The sequence below is a fragment of the Priapulus caudatus genome, unplaced genomic scaffold (genome assembly GCF_000485595.1).
Source record: "Priapulus caudatus unplaced genomic scaffold, Priapulus_caudatus-5.0.1 Scaffold411, whole genome shotgun sequence".
Taxonomy (NCBI): Eukaryota; Metazoa; Priapulida; class Priapulimorpha; order Priapulimorphida; family Priapulidae; genus Priapulus; species Priapulus caudatus.
The window spans coordinates 48,484-72,106 of NW_014577472.1; the positions used below are offsets into that span (position 1 = coordinate 48,484).

Here is a 23,623-nt window from a genome sequence, read left to right on the forward strand (position 1 = left end):
ATGTATATATATATACATATATCATTATCAAGAGTATATAATGGGAGATATGCTATATAATGGGAGTTCTCCCACATATACTCTTGATTTATATATTCCCCCTCCCTCTTCTATCACACCCAAATTGAGCTACAGTGTCATTGACACTTTCATTACTGATTTACACCGAGATTACAAATCCTGCATTCTTCCCTCCACACTACCATATCTAACACACGCACACACGCACACACATGTATTACTTGAGGCTATAATTTATTAAAATCCTTCATCCTTGCCTGCACATTACCACTTATTACTATTAGGCGCACAGGTGTGTGAGGGTTTGATGGGTGAGGGTGTCAGTGAATTTCGTTTTTCTCTGGCTCTGTAGAAGTATGTTACAGATTGGCTGTGCCTGCTAACTACCCTATCTAACACACTCGTATATCCTACTTAAAGCAATGCTCCAAAAACATTAGCAATCAAATCCTGGACGTTTGTATACACACTACTAGCTCGTGATCGTTGGGGCGTGTAAGCGTTCAGTGCGTGTGCCGTTCTTAGTTTTGTGTTTTGCATGACTTCACACAGGAGGAGTCGTACCGACCGGCCGTGCGGCCGCTGCCGGAGGTGCTGCCACCTGACACGGTGCTGGTCAGCGTGCTGATGTCCAGCAGCGGTCAGATCACGGAACATCGCACCTGCAAGCCCATCGACACAGGTGACCGATCAACTTCGTAACCCGAATCGACACTCTCAGTCACGATTTTTGAATCGCTGAATTAATTTTGACCGTGTTTGTGAGTGCCCGAGGAAAGATGCAGGTCAGCAATACTGACAGGCAGAGACAACCAATATGCTAATACTACTCACTAATGAGAATTTCATTGTTTCGATTGCTCTTTACAAATAACTCTTTAAGACTCCTGCATGATGATATCGATGAAAATTCTCGAGCCGCGTTGCATCGCAGATCGCCGGTCCGTTCTTACGTGTTCGCGACTAATTATAACGAGTGCTCGTGCTCGTCTGCCCTGCGATGATGCCGTGCGATTCCTCGCCTGCAGGTTTGACGTACACGTTCCCGATCCTGCTCTCGTGGCTGCTCCACCTGGTGCCAGCGCCCGGCGGCGCGGCGGACGCGGCAGATGAGCCCGCGTGTCCGTTCAGCGTCATCGGTCTGCAGCAGCTGTGGATGAACGGTCAGCTGCAGCTCGCGATCGCCGCCGTGCCCGACGCCCGCTACCAGGTGTCGCCGGTGAAGCACCGACGCAACAAGGTGCGTAGCGCTGCGTCTCGGCGGTGCCGGCGGCGATTCGATGTTTGTTTACGGTCGTCTGAAGTCAACAGGCTTCTTGTTAGGCGGGCGAGAATTCTCCACCAATTGCCGGATTTTCGATTTTTTATATCTAATTTTTTTATAATTAATATATTTTTGCCGGGATAATTTTTACGATCAGCGCGAATTCCTGGTGAAAATTTGAGCATGTTGTGAATGCCTTAATTACCACGTTCCTGGCTTTGTAGTCGCTTCACTGTCGGTTGCCACGGTAACCATCTTCTTGCTAGTTACCGCCGTCGTAGCTCGTAGCCGCTTTGCCGTCAGTTACCACGGTAACCGCCTCCGTGTCGGTTCCCGTTGTCGTACCTCGTAAACCGCTTTACCGTCGGTCGCCACAGTAACTGCTTCCGTGTCGGTTCCCGCCGTCGTACCTCGTAAACCGCTTTGCCGTCGGTCGCCACGGTAACCGCCTCGCTGTCTCGTCCCCGCAGCGCGACGAGATGCGGACGCCGTTCCAGCACGCCATCGCCAAGTTTCTGTCGGCGAACACGCTGCACAGCGCGGGCGCCGTGGACGCGAGTCGCGCTGCCGCGATGAAGTCGCGATGGCGACGACGAGGACGAGTACTGCTACGCGGGCGACAACCCCACCGTGTCCTCGAAACCTCTGTCCACCTTCATCCAGGTACGCGGCGTCTCGGGCGGGGGGGGGGGGGGTTAGGTGGGAGTGAGGGGGAGTGGAGGTGGGGTGGCAGAGAGTGGAGGGGACTGTGGTGGGAGTGGAGGTGGGGCGGGGTGCGGGGGGGAGGGGGAGTGGATGGTGGGGGCAGGGGGTGGAGGTGGGTGGCCAGGGGATGTGGAGTGGAGGGGGGGGCAAAGGGGAGTGGAGGTGGGGGGGTGAAGGTATGTGGCAGGGGCACGTGGAGGTGGTGGCGGGGGGAGTGGAGGCGAGTGGCAGTGAGGAGGGGGGAGTGGAGGTGGGTAGCAGGGAGTGAGGTGGTGGCAGTGAGGAGCGGTGGAGTGGGGTGGTAGCGGGGGAGTGGAGTGTGGGTGGCAGGGGGATGGAGCGTGTAGCAGGGGAGTGGAGTGAGTGGCAGGGGGAGTGGAGTGTGATGCAGGCGGGTGAGGTGAGTGGCAATGAGAGGGCGGGGTGGGAGGTGGGTAGCAGGGGGGAGTGGAGCGTGATGGAGGGGAGTAGAGGTTGGGGTGGCAATGATGGAGGGGGGAGTGGAGCGCAGTGGGTGCAGGGGGACGTGGAGGTGAGTGGCAGGGGGAGTGGAGTGTGAGTGCAGTGAGGAGGGTGGGAGTGGAGGTGTGAAGCAGGAGGAGTGGACGTGTGAGTGGCAGGGGAGTGGAGGGTGGGTGGCGGGGGAGTGGAGGTGGAGTTGGCAGTGAGAGGGGGAGTGGAGGTGGGTACCAGGGGGGTGGAGGTGAGTGGCAGCGGGGAGTGGAGCCGTGAGTGCAGGACGTTGGAGTGGGTGGCAGGGGCGAGTGAGAATTGGTGGCGGGGGAGGTGAGGCTGCGGTTGGGCGGGAGTGGGCGTGGGTGGCGGGGGCAGTAGAGTGTGGGTGGCGGGGAGTGGAGTGTGAGTTGGAGGTGGGTGGCAGTGAAGAGGGAGGTAAACAGCAGAGTGCGTTTATGCACCGAGACCAACCGTGCTTGTATATACGAGGTGGACTCACACTCGGTACGGCGCGTGTTACATGAGTGTCTGTATGTGTGAGGAGGCAGTGATGGACGGGCAACATAAGGCTGGTGTTGCGTAACTAACGCACGCTCTTGTTGCACGCACGCAGGTGAACGCAGATCCGCACGCGGTGAGGCGCGTGTTTGGCGCTGAGCCTGGCTTCTTCTGGCAGACGGTCGACGTTCAGGGCTGCTCCCCGCACACGTCGCGCCGCCACACGCCGACACCGACAATGCGGTCGTCTATTAGCGCCAAAGGTAAGCTTACGTATATACCGCTGAACGCACAGCCACACACATACATATATGCACGCATCACCCGCCACACAGGACTTGCATACCCCTATTGTGTGATGGTGATATTGAGTTCGCTAGCCATGCTAACGTGTGTATTTCTTGCATCAGGACTCTGTTCTGTCTAGACGGGACTTGCGGCCCCGGTTTTTTGCGCGCATGCGCCACATTCTCGCGGCGAGCCGGCGCCCCAACGCGATTACGCCGCCCCTTTGTTCCCTTTAGACAGATATCTGAGACAGTGGGTCTGAAAACGCACTACATGGAAAACTGGGCGCAAATCCAGACGACATTTCGCCGATGGACAGCAGTAGGCCGATCTCCAACGGCCCCTAAACTTTTTTGGCGGGGGGTGGCGGCTCATGGCTAAGACGCTAAGTGACTCCTACAAGAAACCTCAAGAAATTGCTGTCAATCAGCGATGTACGCGCTCTGCTCGTGGCCGCTACGCGCATGACTGCACTACCTGCCCGATCCGCAGTATCTAGAGTTTTGTCTATCACATAGGCTTTTTTACGAAGTGTCGTACCGCGCGCCCCCACGTGGGCGGGGGGCGGCCCTACATTGCTAATCTGAAAATGCGATGCCGCCGTTACGGCGCCCTGGCTGCGTACGTGCCATGTTTTCAGCAAGCCGCTGCCCGTTGGCACGGCACGTCGTGCGAACCACCTACGCTGGCGTGGCGGCGGCCCGAAATAGTTTTTCGCCCAAACGGAAGGATTTAGGCGCCTTTTGATTGCTTGGAGTTTTTGGCAAGATGTCAGCTCAATGACTTGTAGCCAAAATTCCCCCAATTATCTACCAAAAACTTTCCGAACTTTTCTGCTAAGTTGAGTGTTAAAGTGTTTTTAGTATGTTTTCTTTAAAACAAACATGGGTATTGCAGTGAATTTACGCCAAATTCTGCCGTTCTTGACTGATTTGCTTTGTACTTGAAGTAAAAACTCCTTTCAAGAACAGAGAAACAAACGCCGTTTGTAAATTTGGTTTTGGTTTATGACCTCGAGATAAGTATAATTTTCTGATGTACTTTTCCATGAAAACACACATATTTACTCCATTATTATAACATATATATTACTGTATAATTTGCAATTCTTTGTGCCAAATGTTTATTTTCATCTTAATCTTAATTTATGAGAGGGTTCTATGCCTTATATTTATAGTTAACTTATAGCTCGCTCGAATTTCTGTTATGTTCGTTGCGTGGTCCGATTTAGTTTATTTACGTTTTCAGCTGACCTCAGGCGTTAAACACTAGGCTACACTACGCTACTTTACCGTACTAGTAATATACTACTGGTCAACGCAGTACGAGTACGTATAGCTTATGTACTGTCGTAATAGCCTAGTACTATATAGTACCGTCGTAGCCCTCTGAGTAGTGCTCGAGGGGTCGTTTGGGGCGTAACAGGTACTACAGAGTATGTACCGAGGTACATATATGTATACACAAAGTGTTACAGACTTGTACTACAGAAGTGTACCCTACCCTAACACTACCTACCCTAACCTAAAACTCTACCCTAACCCTAACCTTTAACATAACACTAATATTAACAAAATACATAACCCTAAAAACTCCATCGTAAACAATAACATGATAGTACCTGCTTACAGCAACGAACCCATTCGTGCTCTAGTGAGTACTGTAGTACCTATCGTTATCGCTGCGACGAGCGCACTATGAGTGCGCGTGTAACATACGTATGTATGTATATTACGAGAGCCCAGACCCTCATTAACTTAAGATTGCAGAAAAATTTTAAGACACTTTCGCTAGGAAGAATTGGCGAATATATAGTTGATCTTATATGTATATATAGGAAAGATGTTGTTCATGGAAAATACATCAACAAAGTACTTATCCTAGCGGTCCTTAAACCCAAACAAACATTTACAAATGGGCGTTCGATATCTCTTGTCAAGGCAAAGAAAATCGAGCAACCATCAGAAGAGCGTATATGTCTTTGCTATGTTATACACGTTTGGGAAACAAAACTTTCGCTGGGGCGAATGAGACATACTGCGGCACGGTGGTGCGGGCGCCGTTTTTTAACGTAGCAATCTGTAGATACTGGCTGGCAAAGCAGCCGCGCAGCAAACATACCGCCCTGCCCGGCAGCGTGCAACAAGTCAAGCAAGCCGCTCATTAAGGTCTATTCCAGAGGTACTCGCCGGAACGTACCCTGGGTAACGGTCGGTATACGACGAACGTACGCTGGTCACTATTGAATATCGTTAAGGCGTTAGGATTAGGCGTTAGGGTTAAGATTAGGTTAGGGTTCGGGTCGGTTGGGAGTAGGGTTAGGCGACTCCCTAGACTCGTTTAGTGGAGTAATGCGAGGTACGGTCCGGCATACTTAATAGTGGCCAGGGTACGTTCCGGTTAACGGAGTCCAGGGTACGTCCGCAGTACCCCGGGGGACATAGACCTCTCTCGACGCAAGACAGCAGCAGCAAATGCCCGCGTAGCGAGGCCGGTCGTAGGTGTGACGAAAACTGCGCCGATGTCTACGCTTCCCGCCTATACGGATTCGTGCGCCGCCTCCTTCGTGCCGTCCGCGCGCAATTCGATGCGGGGCAGCAGCGAAATCCTACGATACAACACACGCGGTCGCGTGCGGCCCAGTACACGCGGAAGTGCGCGGCTTCTACACCGCTCTGCGGGTCGGGGACCAACGCATTCTTTTGCGCAACCATCTTGACGCCGCGTCCTCTGGTTTCTAAGTGATTCTTTAGTTGATGGTAACTAGGCGATGGTCCCGTCGCTGGGACCCCTGTGCTCGTTTCCTCACAGAGGCGTGTAGTACTGCTTACACTGTACCTGACTGCTTTTACTAAGTGACGTGTGTGTGTGTGTGACGTTTGATGCGTGTGATGTGTGTCATATGTGTTTGTTCCTCACGGATCTATGCTATACACTCTGCCTCTATAAGGTGTTTACCTGTGTGTAGTCGTTCGTGCGGTGTTGGTGGCGGCTTGGCGTGTGCTGTGTGCGGTGCTATGCGTGTGCGTAGGTGCGTGTTTGCCCGCCGTGTGCGTTGTGGCGTGTGCGTGTCGTTGGCGTGTTGCGCTGCGTGGCGGCTGGCCCGTTGCGTGTGCTGACATGTGTGTTGTGATGTGGACGCCTCTGCTTTGTTCCTCACAGATGTACACGGACTACTAGGCCGTACATCACTGCTTTTCGAACCTCCTACGATCAGTGATGCGACGTTTGCTGGCTCTAACGGCTCGTCTATGCGTGTCCGGTGCTGGCTGCGAGCGAAGGACTGCCGGCGTTCGTCAACGACAGGGTGAGTTCACATACATGTTTTACACAATACGTCACACGTACATATGCACGCACGCACACACGCAACATATGTATTGCAACATGCCAGGCGACATTACAGTGAGGGTGCATGAGTGATAGTGGCTTTAAATCAGATTTTCTTGCACAGTGTAATGCTATTGGAGCTTTGTGATATATTTGGCGACATAACTAGATCCAGTTTTGATTAGCTCTAAGATCGCACCACCTGCATAATAATAACTTACAGTAATATATAATATAATATATTATAAATAAATAAATAATTATACGTATATATATATATATATTATATTAAGTATTATAATTATATATATGATATATAATTATTAATTATTAAATATAAAGTAAATGCAATATTGCCATTATTTGTCATTATTCTCGTCATTAATTAACCCCTGAATATTCGCACAATATGCAAATTACAATGCCTCCGGGTGAATACGTTCCATAACGTGTTTACGTTTGTGCCGCGGCAGCTTTCGTGACTGGCGGGTGGCGGCGCGAGGTGCGGCGCGCCAAGATGCGTTACTGCCGTCTGCTCGCGCCGCTCGACCCGCGCCTTCCAAGCGCACGGATCACCTGTTCGCTCAATCTCCGCATCGTACGCGGGCCGCACCGGCGAACGACCTCCATCGTCTTCTACCCGCCGCTCAGCGCGGCCGTGCGCCGCTCAGCTCGCGCGATGGTTCGGCGGCCGAGTGCCACACAGCGGCAGCTTCCAGGCGACAAGCGCGTCGGGAGCGCCGCAGTAAAGGTGGGTGGATTCGTCCGGGAGCTCTCTGCGCGCTTCCGTAGCATTTCAGCGTCGTTGTGTGGCTTCATTTCTGGGGCTGCATGTGCATTTTATTTTCCTCTTTATTTTTATGATTCTCGGGGTTGTTTGTTTTTTTTGCATTTTTTGACGTTACTTTTCTGATTTCATGTTATTTCTTATTGCTTTTTTTCTGATGTCGTGTGTATTTGATTTTTTTAAGGATGTTATCTGTATTTTTAATATTTAATATTAATTATAATATATTTAAAAAATTTAAAAATATTTAATTGGTAAATTGTGATACAATATCGGAACTTGTGGAATACGCACGCGTAACCATATATATGAATTAAAATGCTGTATTATTTAGTGATTGAGTTTTAAGTCGGTGTTTGTCTATTTTGATGCAGAATACGCATGGACGGTTTCTATTGATGCGACAACGCAGAGCGCTCGTCTGTGATCGTCGCCGCATCCATCTTGCCGAGTTTGCTATGGCAACCTGCTGGCACACTGCTCGGAGTCTGGCTTCCAGCTGGCTGGGATTCGCGCGCGGTCACCTGTCCGGGAAGAGGCTGAGTGCATTAGGTAGGTCGTCATCTTGTTGCATAATAGTAAGGCCGTGGCTACGCGTCCGGTTTACCCGGACTCCCAGCTCCCAAGCTACGCGTCCGGTCAGATATTTCTTATGTGAACCCAACTATATTTTTTTCAGTCAAAAACAATAAACAATAAGTTTTTACCATAATAATACTTACCTTTAGGTATTTTATCAAAAAAAAGTGTATTTCTAACTTTTGAAGCAATAGTAAATCCAGTAAAATCAACGATTTGAAAGGGGGCATGGCCTAATCGTGACGTAGATTTGGGAATCTGTGCTGAGCTTTGTAATGGATGACCGAACGCGTAGCCACTGCGTAATAGTAATGATAATAATAATGATGATGATGATAATGACGATTTATGTTGTCGTTCATGATTTATGGTGTTGGTGGTGATAGTTATGGTGCTTACGCAATGATGGTCACGTTAATGAGTATTTGATATTATTATTAATTAATTAATATTTCTTTGTTATTATCATTATTATCATATTATTATTATTATAATACATTTAATAAATTAATATAATTTTTATTATTTATGATTTTTTATCATTTATAATTGCTGTTTATTAATTTCATAGCACATTACTGATGTATATGTGGAGCTGTTTCACTGCTGTAAGCATTAAAACCAGTCGGGGAACACAATTGATTTCACAACACATGGAGAACCTGATGAAGTCGATATAAAACAGCCACATTGTAATTTTGAAAACAGTAATAGTTTATTTCTGCGTTTAATAAAATAACAAACCCGTAGGTCGACAAGCAGTCTGGCAACTCGTTAGCTAATCAATAATAAAAAAATTCAACAACAACAACAGAAGTAAACTGGGAAATCAAACATATTGCAATCGTCAGCAGCATGGCGTGATACGGCCCTGCTAGCCTCCCTTCTCTCCTCCCTTGTCATCGTCGCCTGGTTGTAGCGACAGCGAGTGTAATACCGTCGAAAGACAGAGAAGTAAATATACATGAATAAGCTATTGTTCTATTTTGGCCAGCGGTGTAAAGTTATAACGCTGGACTAGACAGTGGTAGAAGTAGCCAATTACAGACAGTAACGTAGAACGGTTGACCACAAACAATAGCGTGTCTACAAATGTGGGTATATAACCGCGTGTTCGACTAGAGAGAGAGATCGGAGAGAGACTCAAAGAGAGACATTGTAAGATATACGAGATTGGTTAGTGCCGGCTACGATACAGCAATAACCTCGTAAGTTGTGATGTTACTCGCGCACATCCACTGTACGCGTTTTCCCGGCTATGGGCTTATACATAGTTAAGGCAGTACAATTAAAGAGATAACTGGATACGTGTATGATAGTGTTATGTTCTTTGTAACCTGTATTTAAATAGACGCTAGCAAAGGGTGTAATACAACACACTCACGCGTAACCACTATTACGACCACGGGTAGGAATCGACTTCCCTATACGAGCATCATACACCACGTTGCCCGGGCGGTCGGCGATGGAGCCAACTAGTGGGTGTACTTGTTGTAGTGGTTGCTGCCGTACTTGTTGTAGCTCTTGTAGTCGCCGTAGCCCTTGAACCAACCCTGTGAGTTGTACTTGGCCTTGTGGCCGTTGTCCTTGTACTTCTTGTTGCCACCCTTGTCCGCGTGCCAGTTGTCGTAGTTGTACTTACCTGGAGCACAGAGTGCGAGAGAGGATGGCACATTAGCAGGTTGCCGCAGCGACGGGGTCCGTCAACGGAATCGCAGTTCATCGTTAAGATACGAACAAACATGTACGCATATATATATGTGTGTGTGTATATATATATATATATATATTTATTTATTTATGTATTTATTTAATTTATATATACACACAGTATAAGAAATTCTAGATGTACTAGTGTCAAAACTCTTACCATCTCCCTTGCTGAAGTAGAACTTTCCCTTTCCCCAGTTCTTAGACTCCTTTCCCTTCAAGTAGATGGAACCAGCGCCTCCCCAATCGGCCTTGTCGCCGTAGCTATTGTGCTTCTGGTTGTGATCGTACTTGTAGTAGTCGTTGCCATCCTGTTTCACACAGCAAACACAGCAGTCACCGTGAGTCTCGTGCCCGCGTTCCAAGCTCGGTTTAACGAAAGACGTCGAAATAGTGTTTCGTTTTTTGTATTTACGTATTGTGTTGAATATGATATATTGACATTTTGACGATAATGATAGTTGATATATTCTCATTTGAATTTCCGAATTCAATTTACCTATCCACGTCAATAACGCGTGATTAACACAGTTATAGTACATCGTTGTAGTGATAGACTTGCTAAAAGAATGCCTAGCAACAAAATACCAGTTGGAAATTTGACGTGTATTCGTGCTACACCTGTAAACTGATCTTAGCTTGATCAACCTAGCAACTTGTAAGGGGCAGGCTGGTTATCTCGCCCAGACGGATAGGTCAGTTGAATTCAATATCGTGTCGATGATAATCGAGCCTGACTAGGAATCTAGAGAGGAGCGCCGTACGTACCCCGTAGCCAGCCCAGTCCGATGCACCTCCCTCTTGGCCTCCGTGGCTGCTGCGGCCGCGGCCGTACCCGTATCCTCCGCCAGCCCACGCGGCCGCCACCTGAAAGCGTGTACAGATATGCGTGGCAATGAGTCGAGCGCGCAGGTCGATATAATTTGCGTAAATAATTGCGTTTGTATCGGTTTTCGCTCGAGGAGCGACTACATCGCGGCGTTAAATCAAGAGCACGTCGTCGGAAACGAGTATGTCGCGAATTTAGAATCGCAGGTATATACGCGAGTTTTGCACGTGGAGTGGTCTACTAAAGTCACGACGCTAAAGTCAAGTGCGCATGAGGCAACCTCTCTAAAGCCCGCCGCACACGCTGTGGAACGCGCTGCGCCATCGTCCCACACGTGGACGATGGCACAGTGCGTTCCACAGCGTGTGCGGCGGGCTTGAGCGTGTGGTGAGCGTTGTGCGGGTGCAGCCAGAACATGACGTGTTGCGGCGGCTCACACGCCCCGTCAGCATGCGCTGGAAGGTTGAAACGTGGCCAGCGTATACGTGCAGCAATCCGTTGCGTGCTGATATTTATGCACACGCAACACGTTGCACCAAGTAGAACGCTGTTTCATTTCAACCCGACATCACACACACGCACTCACGCACGCACGCACGCACGCGCACGCGCGACTACGCAAACAATTGCCTAGCAGCTCTAGATTCAGTTCGTCCTTCTGTCAGCTCTACCCCACAATGATTTTGTGCGCATAAATACTGTCACACAGCACGTACCTCTGTGCGCGTGCCTGCGTGCGTGCGTTTACAATGGGTTTCTGTTACGATGACGAGCGGCTGCGCGTACTTACGAAAGCGGAGAGGACGAGGCTGATAACCGTTAACTGATTCATGCTGTCTCTCGGTGCGCTGCTGAAATGCTGGTGGCGTCGGATGCTGCTGCAACTGCTGCTGCCGATGACACTGACGATGCTGATGAGCGAGCGGCGGCGTTTATATAGGTGCGCAGCACGTGTCGGTGACCCTCCCTCTAATCGCCTGCCGTTTAACGACTCCGCCACGCCGCCGTCGGCGCGCGTCACGTGACCGCACGGCGATCGTCGCCGAGCCGTCACTTTCCTTTTTTTCGGCTCCCCACGCCCCGCTTCCGACGTCCCTCCCCCGCGGGGGATGGGGGGAGGGGGTGCGTGCGTGGGGGGAGGGAGAGGTGACCTCACCGGCCCGCTGACACACATCGCCTGCGGCGGCGCTCGGGGCGCGTGGGTTTTGGCGTAATTTCTCCGCAAACACAATTAATCGCGGCGTGCGGGTTGTCACTGGATGTTCTGCTTCCCCCCGCGCACCAAGCGACCCGCGCGCGCGCGTCACGGTGTTGGGCAGCCGTATTCAGGTGGTGGAGCGATGGATTCGCTTTGTCTTGCACCGGTAAAACCGCTAACTACCGTTCGCTTGGTCACTTTACCTCGTAATGTTGCGCTAATTTCGTCGATCGGTAAATAAAATATACAAATGGCGGCTGTTATGTGGGGGGAGGGGGGTAATCACTGTGTAATTTGCGTTGGCACATAATTGATTTTGCTGTTTGATCTCTCGGCGACTGAGTGAACTTAGCATAGATGCGCGAGAATTGCTTCTACAATACTAGTAGTATTCTGTTAGAGTAAGGTTAGTAGCGTGGCGGGTGCTTCATTATTTTCACGTAATTTGGCCGAAATTCGATGACGCCTAATTATCCGCAAACGTTGCTTATAAAAAGTTTAGATAAATAGTAATGTTCAGTCTTTTCTCAGTAGACAGTAAGTCAAGTATATCAGCAGCAAAATTTACAGATTAATTTCAGTCCAACTCACGCACATGTAACTGACTTACTTATCCACAACCTACACTGTGTGAAATGTATGCACATAAATGCACGCGCAATTACATATATCACACGCACGCACATGCAAGCTAACACCTTGTTTCTAGGGAGTAATAGTATATAATTTTTGTTTCGCCCATGTCACTGTCTTCACGAAAAACATTTTAAACCACTTAATTGCCCTTCGGGCAAGTATTCTGTGAAATGTACATGCCCGAATGACATTCTAGTTGCCCATATATTTTGCAGGAAAATTTAGTTAATTTTTGAGCATATTTAACCTTTAGTTAATGGCCAGTTTCATGATATTTTAGAAATGCATTTTTAAAGCAGAAGCCCGTCGGGCAGGTGAGCTTGCAATGTTTACATGCCCGCCGAGATTTCTACACGTCTCGGGCGTCGGACGCCCGGCTTAATTCGAAGACCGCATGTCGTGACTGCATGCCCAATGCTTATAATGTAGCTTCTATTCGCATGATACGTAATTGATTCCTCATACACATGTCGTTTCTCATTACACAGGTGTGCAGAAGTCGGACTGTCGTTGGTTCGTGCCGCAGACCTACCACGAGCCGATGTCGGGCACGCTGAACACTCTACCCTGTCTCGCGCTCGTACTCTACAAGGAGAATGCCGTGTTTCACATGCACCCGCTCGCGCAGATCTGCATGTGTAACCTTGCGATCACAGCCGCTCTCAGTAAGTCACGTTGCATCCCCCGCTTTCCTCCGCTTCTTTCCTGTTTGTTCTTTCGTCGTTTGTCTTTCTGGATCGGCGTCGTGCATGGGGATTCGGCGGTTACGACGCGTTTTCGTTTCTGTGACAGTGCTCGCGAGTTTCGCGATGTTATGCACGCAGTGTCACCAAGGGCTGACAACTACTATGTCATAAATCTTCATGTTTATTGTCGTGGTTAGAATTTTAGATTTGTCGTGCGTGCGTGTGAAGGCATGTGTACAACAGTCGAAGTGTGGTAGGAGGAGTGATTCATGGAGAGAAACTTTAACTTAACTAACTTAGCAGCAGCTAGGAACAACTGATGTTTCGTATGGCCATACTTGATTTTTCTTCTCTAAGAGGACTAAGATGTTGCCGTTCTTATAGACTAATGTCGACTTTAGGCAGTATTGTTCGTTGTTTCAAAGAATAGATGTTCCATAATACACAATGTTATATATTATAGTATCATAATACCATACATACATTAGGTACTATATGATATCTATGTTCTACCTATCAATAGACTGTCGCCAAGCTTCACTGCCGTTTCTTGCCATTACAGATGACATGAGGATGGCACAGTCTGAGCCGGTGACGACGCGTCAGTGCCTGCACCTTGTGCAATACGCCACTTCTACCGTACAGACCCTCGGTGGACACTTCTTCAAAGTACGCACCCTGGCTGCCCAGCCGGCTGACACCCTATTTTCCCTCCCAGTGTTTGGTTAGCTCTTAATCATGTAGACCCATAGCCCTATCTAGTGCTAACATGACGCGCAGTGAAGAACTACATAGGTAGAGCTACTGTTTGGTTAGCTTAGTCTAGTTTTTTACAGTGTATTGTTAAACTATAACTACCGGTCCTTTATTTAGAAATGCGCGTGATTGCTCCTGTTTTCGAGTGTTCTATTGCTTGGAGTGTGTCGTGCTAGTATAAAGACAATATTGAAACATACGAGTAAGAACTGTGTACCACAGCGGTATATATGTATATATGTATATATGTGTATACACAATCTCTTTAATTAATTCAAAGTAAATTACAATATCGCGTTATTTAATCAAACACTATTATACTGTTAAACGTTATCTCAGTGTTAAATGGGTTCTAATTTTGAAACCAACTATTAAAATTAAATTGCATTGCATGCTCGACCCACATTAAGGTAAATATTAAATGCTGCACGCATGAAAAAAGTGATTTTTTTTAGGTTCCCGACTATTTGGAGTTGTCGCAACCGCATGTGTATAGTCACCCAGAACTATGTCAGATAGCTGTGATAACACTCGTTGGATACTCTGTGATACAGAAAGCTGGACACATCATGAGTAAGTCTTTATGTATATATGTGTATGTGTGTGTGTTAATATAGAGGGCCTAGCCATGCGTGTTCACGTGTGACAGAGCTTATGTTTGTGAGAGATTGTATGCGTGTAAGTTTATATACTACGTGAACATGTGTGTGTGTGTGTGCGTGCGTGCGTGCAAGTGCATGAGTTACTATATATGAAGTTCGATCTATGACGATGGAAAAGAAGCATTAACTTAGGATGTATCTATATTGCTATGTCACAATTTTGTACCATCGTATAATTAAACGTAAACATACCTCTGAATGTCAATCAAAGTAGGCAAGATAGTGACTAATAAATACGTTAATCTCCTACAGTAAATGTTTATTGTGAGTAAACCATCCCCACGAATCTCCTAACATTGTCAAATGGTGACAAAACTTTGAAAAATTGGAAGACAAAAATTGGAATACATGTCTTTTTATAGAACATGTGCATTAAGGTCTATGGGTTAGATTTCGATGTCGTGTTGCGTGATAATGCGCGATGACGGGATACACTTGTCATGAATAAATATCATATCGTGCCACAGTCCCCATAGAGCATTCCCCTGCGTAACCCACTGTGTAGTCTTGATCTCCGTCTGCCTAGGTAGCAGCACGTGCCAAGCATCTCTCTCAGTCATGCGTCATGCCCTCTCACCGACTAGTTGTTCATGTCTGGTCGTCCAGCCTGCCCACCCATCGATCGATCAATCTCAGACTTCAGAACCGCCTGTCGACCTTTCTTTAATGTCAGGGCCATCCACTGAACTTTCCTCGACCTCTGGGCTACCCTCCGACCTTTCCTCGGCCTCCGGGCCTCCCTCCGACCTTTCCTCGACCTCCAGGCTGCCTGCCGACCTTTCCTCGATCTCCGGGCCACCCGTCGACCTTTCCTCGACCTCCGGACATCCCTCCGACCTTTCCTCGACCTCCGGGCCTCCCTCCGACCTTTCCTCGACCTTCAGGCCGCCCGCCGACCTTTCCTCGACCTTTGGGCCGTCTCGCGACCTCTCGCGTAGTTCGGGTCTCTCCCGCATCGCCTGCTCCCAGCGTCGGCCGTCGAACAGCTCCCACGTGACGGCGACGACGGTTCCCGGGTCGAGGCAGTGTGGCGCGATGCCGCGTCCGTCCGGGTTCGAGCGCGGCGTGTAGAAGCTCTGCACGCCGCACACACCGCAGAACGTGTGGCGCGCCGCTCGCGTGCCGAACCTGTACTCGTGCAACGACGCCTCGCCCGCGAGCAGACGGAACTTGCGCGCGGCGACGACAAAGTGCCAGTTTTGCTTCTTCGTGCAGACGCTGCAGTTGCAGCGTATCGCGCGCAGCGTCGGCGGCGCCCACACCTCGAAGCGCACGGCGCCGCAGTGGCAGCCGCCCGTGTGCAGCACGTCGCCATCGTCGGCCATCTTGTTTTCGCGGCGAGGCTTCGATGCGCTCGGTCGCCGAGGGACCCTGTTTTCGAGGGTTGTCTTCTTGGGGTTGGGGATTGTCCGCCCGGGTTTTTGAGTTACGTTATGTTCTTATACTGGTCGGTTCTTATACAGGCTGTGTCATACACAGGATGTAGTGACAAGGTTGTGGTGCCGATGATGTGTGCTGTGAGTGGCTTTACCTGCCTTTCCGTGATGAATTCCACGGTTTTATGTCAGCCGGGGATGCAGGGAATGTGTGCCTCTTCAGTGTGTCCGCCTGGTTTTTCGCGTGATGTCGATTTCATGTGATGTGTTTGCCTGCCTTCTTGTGAAGAATTCTTTGGTTTCACGTAGGACTTTTGCTCCTGGTTTTCGAATAATTCACCAGTGTTGTTATATGAGGTGGGATTTTACCTGCCTTCTTGTGAGAAATTCCACGGTGTAGTGTTGGGACTTTTCACTCGGTTTTGTAAGATGATGTCACAGTAGATGAGTAGAGGCGCTACAAAAGTAGACAAACATACTTGCAAATGGAACTCACATCTTAAAGTTTAGATCAGTGCAGAAATGTTGGTTGAGAAGTAACTTCATCATATCTATACGTTATATGTTATAGGTTTAGATACTTAATGTGTGTGTGTGCGTGCGTGCATGTGCGAGTGTGTATAGGTTTGTATAGCTATGTTCATGATAATACGCAGGCCTTTACCTAAATTCACCGTTGACGTGACAGTACTCTAAACGGGTGGCGTGCTATATCATATTAGCTATACAGATTACTATAACGTGCATGCTAGAACATAGATTGACCTTTATCTCGTGCAGCTATTACAGTTTTAGTCACAACACACCCACACACACACACACACATACAGCATTACAAGCAAAGTTCGCGTGGCCTTGACTAGTCTAGCCCTGGTCGCGTGCCCGAGTTGTGACAGAAAATTCCCCTCGCGAATCGGTTCCGGGCCACACAATAGCGAATTCCTAAGCTGAAACGTACACACGCTGTGTAATAGCAGTACGTGTGACCCCGGGTATGGTAGGAAGGGTCCCTCGCTATGTCAACATGCTAAACAATCACACGACTCTGATGCGTGTTTGCTGACCCCGCGCAAATGACACCTAGTAACTAATCAGAGCTAAATGAGGGTGACCTAGTCAAAACTCACCAGTCAGTCGTGCTGAAGGGGTCGTTGTCGTATAGGGTAGTACATATATGTACCCGAGGTACATATATGTATACATAAATGTAATATAATGCTAGTATAGGGAGCCGCCTACGCCTACTCCCTAACCCTAACCCTAACCATATCAGATAGTTACCTCGGGTACATATATGTAGTACCCTATACGACAACGACCATTTCAGCGTCAGTCGTGCGTGCGTTTTGTGTTCGCCTGCTCGTATATCAGTATCAGGTAACAATGCGCTTACCCAGGCGACAGCGGCACAGGCACTTGAAGCATATCAACTGTAAGCGCACGGCGCCGCCATTGCGCGTACACTAATACATATATATTGAGTGTATACCCTCTTAATATTGAGTGTATACCCTCTTATATGTATTAGTGTACGCGCAATGGCGGCGCCGTGCGCTTACAGTTGATATGCTTCAAGTGCCTGTGGACAGCGGTCTCAGGTGCATGTACGCGCACTTACAGTAGAGTGCATCACAGGTGGGGCTGAAATGCTCATCTAGGTTAGGTAGTGCCATCTAGTAACGCTAAAAGGGTCCAAATCTCTCCCTTGGTGCAAACAAAAACTCGGGACGTAACCAGAGTACTATGGGTTAGGATTGCATCAGTTGTTTACATTATTATTTATATTTTATTATAGATTGTTATTATTATTACAGTATTATACACCAGCTCGGCCCCCATGTTCACTCGTGTCGGTTCAGCGTAGATGGTTCTCTCCCTACAGCCTCACTGACGTCAGGAACACACGGCTTTGAGCTGATCGGCTTGAAATGGCTGCCCTCGCTCAGCCACCAGCAGGCGGCCGCCATCACGCGAGCCGAGCCCGGTGACGCCACCTGGCGGGCGAGCATCACCCATCTCACGCAGGCCGGTGAGTCGCCGCGCAGAGAGTGCGGAGTCGATTAATCGTGATTCAGTCCATCAATCGGGATATAGTCGTTTAGTCGTTGGCTACAGGAAATTTGTTTATGGCTGTTTATTATCACCGGGAACACACTGGATAGGCGTTTTAGTATTACTGGTGCTCGACATGACTCGTATGTCTGCCATGCTTCCCCCCTCCCATCACTGACCTGTGTGTAACCCCCCCCCCTCCCCACTCATCCCTCCTCACACACGCTGCGTGTATGTATGTGTGTGTGTGTGTACATGTATGTATGTGTGTGTGTGTGTACATGCATGTATGTGTGTGTGTGTGTGTGTGTGTGTGTGTTTGCAGGGCCGGTGGTCATGCTTGCCGTGCAAGGCTTGGACGCGTACACCTGCCTGCTGCCCCCCCCCCGACCACCACCGCTGACGTGTATGTTGTGTGTGTGTGTACATGTGTGTGTGTACAAGTATGTGTGTGTGTGTGTGTTGCAGGGCCGGCGGTCGTGCTCGCCGTGCGAGGCTTGGACGCGTACACCTGCCTGCTGCCCCCCCCCCGACCACACGCTGACAGTGTATGTGTGTGTGTGTGTACATGTGTTGTGTTACATGTATGTGTGTGTGGTGTGTGTGTTTGCAGGCGGCGGTCGTTGCTCGCCGTGCGAGGCTTTGGACGCGTACACCTGCCTGCTGCCCCCCCCCCCCGACCACCACCGCTGACGTGTATGTGTGTGTGTGTGTACATGTGTGTGTGTACATGTATGTGTGTGTGTGTGTGTGTTGCAGGGCCGGCGGTCATGCTAGCCATGCGAGGCTTGGACGCGTACAACCGCCTGCTTTGCCCCCCCCCCGACCACCACCGTGACGTGTAAGTGGTGTGTGTGTACACTGTGGTGTGTACATGTATGTGGTGTGTGTGTGGTGGTTGCAGGGCCAGCGGTCGTGCGCTCGCCGTGCGAGGCTTGGATGCGTACACCTACCTGCTGCCCCCCCCCCCGACCACCACCGCTGACGTGTTGTGTTGTGTGTGTGTACATGTGTGTGTGTACATGTATTGTGTGTGTGTGTGTGTGTGTTGCAGCGGCCGGCGGTCATGCTAGCATGCGAGCTTGGACGCGTACACTGCCTGCTGCCCCCCCCCCCGACCACCACCGCTGACGTGTATGTGTGTGTGTGTGTACTGTGCTGTTGACTGTATGCTGGTGTGTGTATGTGTGTTGTGTTGAGGGCCAGGCGGTCGTGCCGCCGTGCGAGGTTGGATGGGTACACCTACCTGCTGCCCCCCCCGACACCACCGCTGACGTGTATGGTGTGTATGAGTGTGTAATGTGTGTGTGTATGTTGGTGTCGACGTGTGTGTGTGTGTTGAGGGGCCGGCGGTCGCTGCCGCGTGTCGCGAGGACTTGGACGCGTACACCTGCCTGCTGCGCAGCCTCGCGACCGACGACGTCTACTACGTGTCGCCGTCACCGGCCGTCGCCTACCGGCAGCTGCGCGGCTTCTTCTACGACAACGAGCTGTTCCCAGACAGCAGTGCCAACGACCTGCTGAAGCTGCTGCCTCCCTCACACCAGCACGCGGTCAGTAGCAAGGTACGCTGTCACACCGGCACACGGTCAGTAGCAAGGTACGCTGCCTCCCTCACACCAGCACGCGGTCAGTAGCAAGGTACGCTGCCTCCCTCACACCAGCACGCGGTCAGTAGCAAGGTTGTACGCTGCTCCCTCACACCGCGCACGCGGTCAGAAAAAATAGCAAGGTACGCTGCCCTCCCTCACAGCCAGCACGCCGGTCGAGTAGCAAGGTACGCTGCTCCCTCACACCGGCACACTGCCGTCGTAGCATGGTACGCTGCCTCCCTCACCACCGGCCGCAGCGGGTCAGTAGGCAATGGTACGCTGTCACACCAGAACGCGGTCAGATAGCAAAGGTACGCTGGTGCATACCAGCACGCGGTCAGTAGCAAGGTACGCTGCCTCCCTCACACCGCACACGGTCAGTAGCAAGGCTTACGCTGCCTCCTACATACCAGCACACGGTCACTGTAGCCAGGGACCTTGCCTCCTCACAACCAGCACGCGGTCAGTAGCAAGGTTACGCCTGTCACACCACACGCGGTCAGTAGCAAGGTACGCTGCCTCCGTGACAGAGACGACATCGTAACATTCCATCCCTGCAGATGGCGCCAATGTAGCAACGTTGGCACGGCATATAGAGGGTTCCGCGACTTGCACTAAAAATAGCAATTAATTTACCTACATCTCGTGGCCGCCGGCCATTATTGCCGTTTCCAGAATGCCGAACACGTGTTACCTATATGCACAGTGGTGCAGGCAGGTAAAAGCGCATTTATCAGCGTTGAGTTGGGGTGCTCGCGCCTAGAGTTTCAATGAGTTTACACAGCGTCCGGCTTTTGCAGCGGCCGCTTGCAGGGTTTTTAGCCGTCTGCGATTTATTTCACGAGGCACATATGTTTCATGGACTTGATGTTTGTTTTACATCAACGCGATCGTGCTTCAGAAATTTCACGATATTTACTGCCATACTAGCTATAAAAAACGCAGCTTTTCTATGCAACTGGTGTATGATTGAATATTACAACTGTCTGAAGTGTACGTAGTATGGACAGTACTTTGATTCACTAGACACGCTAGCCAAAGCACGCGCTATCTCGAAAAATTGCGTGATTGGGAATTCGCGACACTCGTTACGAGATGGAGCGAGGCACCAAACTTGTGCCCATCACGTAACTTATTGGATCTCGTTTGAATTGACTACCTAGCATTCTAGCCGAGACATTTTTATACTCTCAAGACTTTCATGACCACAAAAGCCCTGGATGCCTACGATCGCACTGTTCTGCGGTGTCGTTAGCTGCGTGTATCAGTCACATCTATTTCATGTGAAACAGCTGAGCAGTCCATCTACGTTTAATCCGAGCACATTTTATGCACTCCGGAGAATGTCTCTGATTATACTCATCTCGCTATCCGTGCATGGCGTCACGATTGCAGAGGAATATGGGACAGGCATCATGTCAGCACACTGTACATTGTAAAGCCGGGCTTGGCGAATTCTGTTCACATGCTTGCCTCGTGATATTTTAATGTAGAGTATGCTGCACGTGTAGAGTTAATCACCACCCCCACTTCAACAACAGCTGCCTACTGGGTGCGCGCGATATATGTATATAAGTGGTAATGTTGTAGCCGGCCCGTCGCGCAGTTGCGGCGGTGCTACCTGTTGTGTTGCAGAGGAGCATTTTGACCGGCATTTACAGGGTAAATTAATCGGCAATACCTAGGCGAAAGAGCAGTAGAGAACTTTAAGACATTGGCTAGCTAAAATACATTTCCGTGATTTTATATTCGCCATCGCTTTTTTATTGAAAATTGCTCAAGCGTCTGTGCGTACCGCCTGGCGTCTCTCGTCACTTTTACCTCTGTGTTGTGATCACGCTAGGCAGCCTAAAAAAGCCTGGTGTGGCTCTCTCTGATACCGATCTGCTGCCAGTTGACAACACCGCAGGAGAGCGGCGTTGAAGCGGTGTTGATGTGATTTCTTAATAGGCGAATAAAATGCAGAAGCGTGCCGTTGCTCAATGTCTTGTACCATGCCTTGAACTGGTTTAAAACTGGAACGCGTCTATGGCCGCGGCGCGCGTTGCATTGTGGGTATTTTAAATTGTGCGGACAGTCCTCTAATAACCCCAGCCCGCCTCCTGGCCCGAGAACTCCTGACACTAGCGAGAACGTCAGCTACTCCTTAGACACATGAGGGATGGCATCGCGACACACCGGCCAAATATCCTTCACGAGTACGACTCTGCTAATTACCTACTAATAATTAATCTGTTTAATTATCTTGCTAATTACCTATAATAATTATCTGTAATTACAAATATAATTAATTATTTGTAATTACCATATAATATATTATTTGTAACTTCACCTATAATAATTATCTGCTAATTACCTATAATAATTATCCTTGGTAATTTACCTATAATAACTTTATTTGCTACATCTACCTATAATAATTATCTGTAATTTTACTATAATAATTATTTGTAATTACCTTATAATAATTATTTGTTAATTAACCTATAATAATTATTCTGTAATTACCTATAATAATTATCGTATATTACCTATAATAATTATTTGTATTACCTATAATAATAATTTGCTAATATACTATAATTAACTTATGCTGTAATACCTATAATAATTATCTGTAATACCGAATAATAATTATTCTGTAACTACACTATAATAATATCTGATAGTTACCTATAATAATTATCTGTAATTACCTATAATAATTATCTGTAAGTATCTGTTATTATGAGATTTATTAGAGAACACTGTAATCTTCCGTTCCTACAGGTGGCGCCGCCGAGCAGCGGGCGGGAGCCGTGCGGCGACGCGGTGTCGGCAGCGGGAGAGGAGCACGTGCTGGCGTCGATGCTCGTGCCGCCCGTCGCCGCGACGTCTCTGCTCGTGCTGAAGCCAGGCGTCGCTGAGAGACACGCGGGCAGACTGCTGCGCAAGCTCAGCCTCAGTGGCTTCACCGTCGTCGCGCTGCGGCTGGAGATGCTGCCGCCGGCACTCGCCGACGCGATATCACCGCGTGACGTCTCACACGTGAGTACAGCGATGCTGCTCGTTAACGAGCGCTGTGCCCGCGGTTACAGGAGCTGCAGCCACTGTAGTTAACGATGCATTGCTCGTTAATGAGCGCTGTGTCCGCGGTTACAGAAGCTGCAGCCACTGTAGTTAACGATGCATTGCTCGTTAATGAGCACTGTGTCCGCGGTTACAGAAGCTGCCGCCACTGTAGTTAACGATGCATTGCTCGTTAATGAGCACTGTGTCTGCGGTTACAGGAGCTGCAGCCATTGTAGTTAACGATGCGTTGCTCGTTAACGATCATTGTATCCATGGTTACAGGAGCAGCATCTGCAGCATCTGGCTTCGGGGCCTTGTCTCGCGCTTGCAGTGCAGCGCGTCAATGCCGTAAAGAAGATGCTCGACCTCGTGGGGCCGACGGACCCGGCGCGAGCACGCACCTATAGCCCCTGCTTCTGGCGCTCCCTGTACGGCAAGGACAGCGTCGCCAATGCCTTCTATGGTGAGTGTGCAAACCCACATGAATGCGCACACGCTCGCACTCACACACGTACACGCGTACGCACGCACACACTTGCACACATGCACACACTTGCACAGATGCACACGCGCACACACGTGCAAACGCACACTTGCATGCACGTGCGTGCACACGCACTCAGGTATGCATACTCGCACCCACACGCACACACACACACACACTCATGCAAACAGGCAGACATGCACATATACGCACGCACATACACATACAATACTAAAAACAACACCAACAACAACAAACAACACCAATAGCAACGAACAGCAACAATAACAACACCGACAACAACAAGCAGCAACAATGACAACACCATCGCATAACTAGCACGTACGCATGACGCAGTCACGCCGACGTGCACACATGGTACAACGCAGACGTAGCGCGCACCGGCGTGAAACTACACTGCATGGCACGCGCATGCGCGCACATTACTGATTGCACACCACAGTTACCACGCAGCATAGGCAACCTTCTCGCTGTACTTCACCGTCTGTCTCTGTCTCTCTTTCTCGCTCGCCGTCGCTACAGCTCCCGACAGCTACGCGTCAGCGACGACGGCCGTGCGTCTTTTCTTCCCGGACGGCGTCTGCTGCAGAGCGACGGCTGAGATGTCACGCGCGGGCGTCGCCGAGCAGACAGAGGACGCCA

The 23,623-nt window shown here is 49.5% G+C and overlaps 4 protein-coding genes across 8 annotated transcripts in view; 2 read left to right on the forward strand and 2 right to left on the reverse strand.

The window, feature by feature from the left end:
- The window catches only part of LOC106810111, a 19,338-nt gene extending 16,151 nt beyond the window's left edge, over positions 1-3,187 (forward strand). Inside the window, exons 9-12 of the mRNA XM_014813386.1 lie at positions 574-703; positions 1,050-1,261; positions 1,756-1,948; positions 3,060-3,187. Coding sequence (XP_014668872.1) covers positions 574-703; positions 1,050-1,261; positions 1,756-1,948; positions 3,060-3,103 — 579 coding nt within the window. The 3' untranslated portion in view covers positions 3,104-3,187. The remainder of the gene's footprint in view (positions 1-573; positions 704-1,049; positions 1,262-1,755; positions 1,949-3,059) is intronic.
- The window catches only part of LOC106810112, a 26,538-nt gene continuing 6,097 nt past the window's right edge, over positions 3,183-23,623 (forward strand). Inside the window, exons 1-12 of the mRNA XM_014813387.1 lie at positions 3,183-3,207; positions 7,036-7,313; positions 7,724-7,901; positions 12,790-12,966; positions 13,550-13,656; positions 14,199-14,316; positions 17,664-17,810; positions 18,302-18,381; positions 19,177-19,398; positions 22,195-22,452; positions 22,759-22,939; positions 23,504-23,619. Of these exons, the coding sequence (XP_014668873.1) occupies positions 3,183-3,207; positions 7,036-7,313; positions 7,724-7,901; positions 12,790-12,966; positions 13,550-13,656; positions 14,199-14,316; positions 17,664-17,810; positions 18,302-18,381; positions 19,177-19,398; positions 22,195-22,452; positions 22,759-22,939; positions 23,504-23,619 (1,887 nt within the window). The remainder of the gene's footprint in view (positions 3,208-7,035; positions 7,314-7,723; positions 7,902-12,789; positions 12,967-13,549; positions 13,657-14,198; positions 14,317-17,663; positions 17,811-18,301; positions 18,382-19,176; positions 19,399-22,194; positions 22,453-22,758; positions 22,940-23,503; positions 23,620-23,623) is intronic.
- Positions 8,619-11,368, reverse strand: LOC106810129 (heterogeneous nuclear ribonucleoprotein A3 homolog 2-like). Its single transcript, XM_014813409.1, has 4 exons — positions 11,258-11,368; positions 10,407-10,505; positions 9,799-9,949; positions 8,619-9,570 (listed from the first exon to the last, which is right to left on the reverse strand). Exons 1-4 carry the CDS (start codon positions 11,297-11,299, stop codon positions 9,404-9,406), a joined length of 459 nt encoding a protein of 152 aa, XP_014668895.1. The 5' UTR covers positions 11,300-11,368; the 3' UTR covers positions 8,619-9,403.
- LOC106810128 (centromere protein V-like) lies at positions 14,235-17,194 on the reverse strand. 5 transcript variants are annotated; one of them, XM_014813406.1, is made up of 3 exons: positions 17,063-17,085; positions 16,909-16,920; positions 14,235-16,238 (listed from the first exon to the last, which is right to left on the reverse strand). In XM_014813406.1, exon 3 carries the CDS (start codon positions 15,728-15,730, stop codon positions 15,038-15,040), a length of 693 nt encoding a protein of 230 aa, XP_014668892.1. In that variant the 5' UTR covers positions 15,731-16,238; positions 16,909-16,920; positions 17,063-17,085; the 3' UTR covers positions 14,235-15,037. The 5 variants fall into 5 exon arrangements, with proteins under 5 accessions (XP_014668892.1, XP_014668890.1, XP_014668893.1 ...); XM_014813404.1 differs by lacking the exons at positions 16,909-16,920; positions 17,063-17,085 and adding an exon at positions 17,175-17,194; XM_014813407.1 differs by lacking the exons at positions 16,909-16,920; positions 17,063-17,085 and adding an exon at positions 17,101-17,150.

Bases quoted from the DNA above. Each gene is read 5' to 3' on its own strand.
- LOC106810128 (XM_014813404.1), bottom strand. From the start codon at position 15,730: ATGGCCGACGATGGCGACGTGCTGCACACGGGCGGCTGCCACTGCGGC.
- LOC106810129 (XM_014813409.1), bottom strand. From the start codon at position 11,299: ATGAATCAGTTAACGGTTATCAGCCTCGTCCTCTCCGCTTTC. The intron at 10,506-11,257 runs GTAAGTACGCGC...ACACGCTTTCAG, and splicing joins GCCTCGTCCTCTCCGCTTTC to GTGGCGGCCGCGTGGGCTGG. The intron at 9,950-10,406 runs GTACGTACGGCG...TGTGTGAAACAG, and splicing joins CGGACTGGGCTGGCTACGGG to GATGGCAACGACTACTACAA.